Source organism: Cyclopterus lumpus, chromosome 16, assembly GCF_009769545.1.
Source record: "Cyclopterus lumpus isolate fCycLum1 chromosome 16, fCycLum1.pri, whole genome shotgun sequence".
Taxonomy (NCBI): Eukaryota; Metazoa; Chordata; class Actinopteri; order Perciformes; family Cyclopteridae; genus Cyclopterus; species Cyclopterus lumpus.
The window spans coordinates 2080175-2082361 of record NC_046981.1 but is presented as its reverse complement, the minus strand read 5'-3'; the positions used below and the strand labels follow the sequence as shown (position 1 = coordinate 2082361).

General features: G+C 52.0%; 1 protein-coding gene across 1 annotated transcript in view; it reads left to right on the top strand.

Moving 5' to 3' along the window:
• bbs9 (Bardet-Biedl syndrome 9) overlaps positions 1-1390 on the top strand; it is a 134536-nt gene extending 133146 nt beyond the window's left edge. Inside the window, exons 22-23 of the mRNA XM_034554277.1 lie at positions 1083-1200; positions 1243-1390. Coding sequence (XP_034410168.1) covers positions 1083-1200; positions 1243-1390 — 266 coding nt within the window. The remainder of the gene's footprint in view (positions 1-1082; positions 1201-1242) is intronic.
• The last annotated feature ends 797 nt before the right edge of the window (positions 1391-2187 follow it).

Here is a 2187-nt window from a genome sequence, read left to right as displayed (position 1 = left end):
AGCCGTCTGATTAAAGCTCCTCTCTGGAGTCTGGAGTCACACACTCATGCACACACACACACACACACACACACACACACACACTTCTCCACAGACATGCAAAGACAGATACACACACACACACACACGTAAACACATGCAGACACTTTTAGAGGCCGCTGTGGAGCTACAGTCTCCACACACGCACACACACTCTCACGCACACACTCTCACACACACACTCTCACACACACACACACAGATACCAGGCTGCAGTCTCCAGACTCTCGACCCTCTCCGTTCTCATGGAGATAAGAAGTGTGTCTCATTGTCGGCAGACAACGGTCCCGTTATCTTCTTATCAGAGAGCCAGTCCAATCTGGAGGAGGCGGGGCTGCGGAGTGTGTGTGTGAGTGTGTGTGTGTTTGACAGGCATGGGGGGGGGGGTACTCTGGTTAAGTGGGGGCCCTTTGTCATGCAACAGGTGCTGTCGTCGCTCAATCTGTCTGGCTGCTAAAGACGAAAGGGAACAAAACACAGCTGACGGTCGAGCGTCCGGTGGTCTGAGGCCGGGCGTGGCCCATTGTTACCATGACCACCGCCCCTGATTCATACACCACCATGAATAATATGAGTGACAGCAGCCCCCCCCCCCCCTTCCAGACTGCAAGTGTCTCTCATTGTAATCACATGCAGCCGTCTGCACACACACACACACACACACACACACACACGGGTAATAATTAGAGACATTTAAGGAAAAAAAGCTTGATTGTGTTCCGTGTGCTTCTCGATATTCGCGTCTCGGTTCCAGAAGTTCGGCTGTAAAAACGTTTTATTTTGAGTTATTCGAAGCGGATTCATCTCCAAACTCCATCGTGGATCAATAAATGTGATCTTTTTGATCACTTTGAGTGCCGGTACAGAATAATATAAGAATTTTATGTGTCAAGGGACTCACTCTGACCATAAATTTGACATTGAATCCCATGCAGCAGAACATATGTTCATTATAATGACTTAATAAGTATAATTGTGACCCTTGAAACATTAATACTGACGGATGCATAACGTTGTTGTTTGTGTGTGTTAACGTCATTCAGATAAAGACAAGAAGGAGGCCGCCGTGAAGGAAGGAGCAGGAGGTGGCGAGGAGCCCGTCAAGGAGGCGAGAAGGGAGAAGAAGGAGCCACCCAAGGAGAAGAGGGAGCCCAAGAAGGAGAAGAGGGAGAAGGACAGAGACAAGGAAGGGAAGGAGGCCAGCAAGGAGGCCAACAAGGAGGCCAGCAAGGAGGCCAGCAAGGAGGCCAGCAAGGAGGCCAGCAAGGAGGCGGCGGAGAGGAAAGTCTCCAGGAAGCCGTCTGCAAAAGTGAAAGAGAAGAAGAAGGAGCCAGAGGCTGAGGAGGGCTGAGAGGGAGCGGAGCAATTCAATGACACGCACGCACACACACACACACACACACACACACACACACACACACACACACACTCACACACACTGTAAACAAGGCCACGTTCACATGATGCATACGTACATGTAAATATACTCAGTGGAGGTCTCATGTGTCCTCTCAGATGCATATTTACATCATCTAGCTGATCCTCACACACACACACAAACAAACACACACACAAACAAACACACACACACACACACACTGTGTGGGCAGCTGTGGTGAGGTCTGAGCCCGAGGATGAAGGGTGAACTCCTCCTCAGACATTTCGCTGACTCCCTCGTTCCTCCTCTTCCTCCTCTTCGTCTATAGCCTCAGCAGAAGTTGAACCCGCACCCCCCCCCCTCCTCCCCCCCCTCCCCTCGCCCACACACACACTTCCTGCCGTGATGTCAGACCCCGCCCTCCCCGGCTCAGAATAAACCGCGTCCCGCCGCCCGGGTGAGTCCAGGCCACATCCTTCAGCCACCACCTTCACCTCCTCCGACCTGCGGTGCTTCTTTTATTATTCTTTCTTTAATCCTGGACGCTCAAAGGACACATGCTCGATGCGGCGCGGCGGGGCGGGGGGGCATGATGGGGGGGCGGATTCGAACCCGCAGCGTTTTATGGAAAATCTGCAGAGACGGTTTCGACACCCGCAGTCTCTTTCTTTTTTTCCTTCTTCCATCTTCTGGAGCGTCCGTGACGTGTCGGAGTCTTTCCTCCAAAGGGGGCAGGGTTAGGGTTGTAGAATAAGCTGCACCAATCGGAA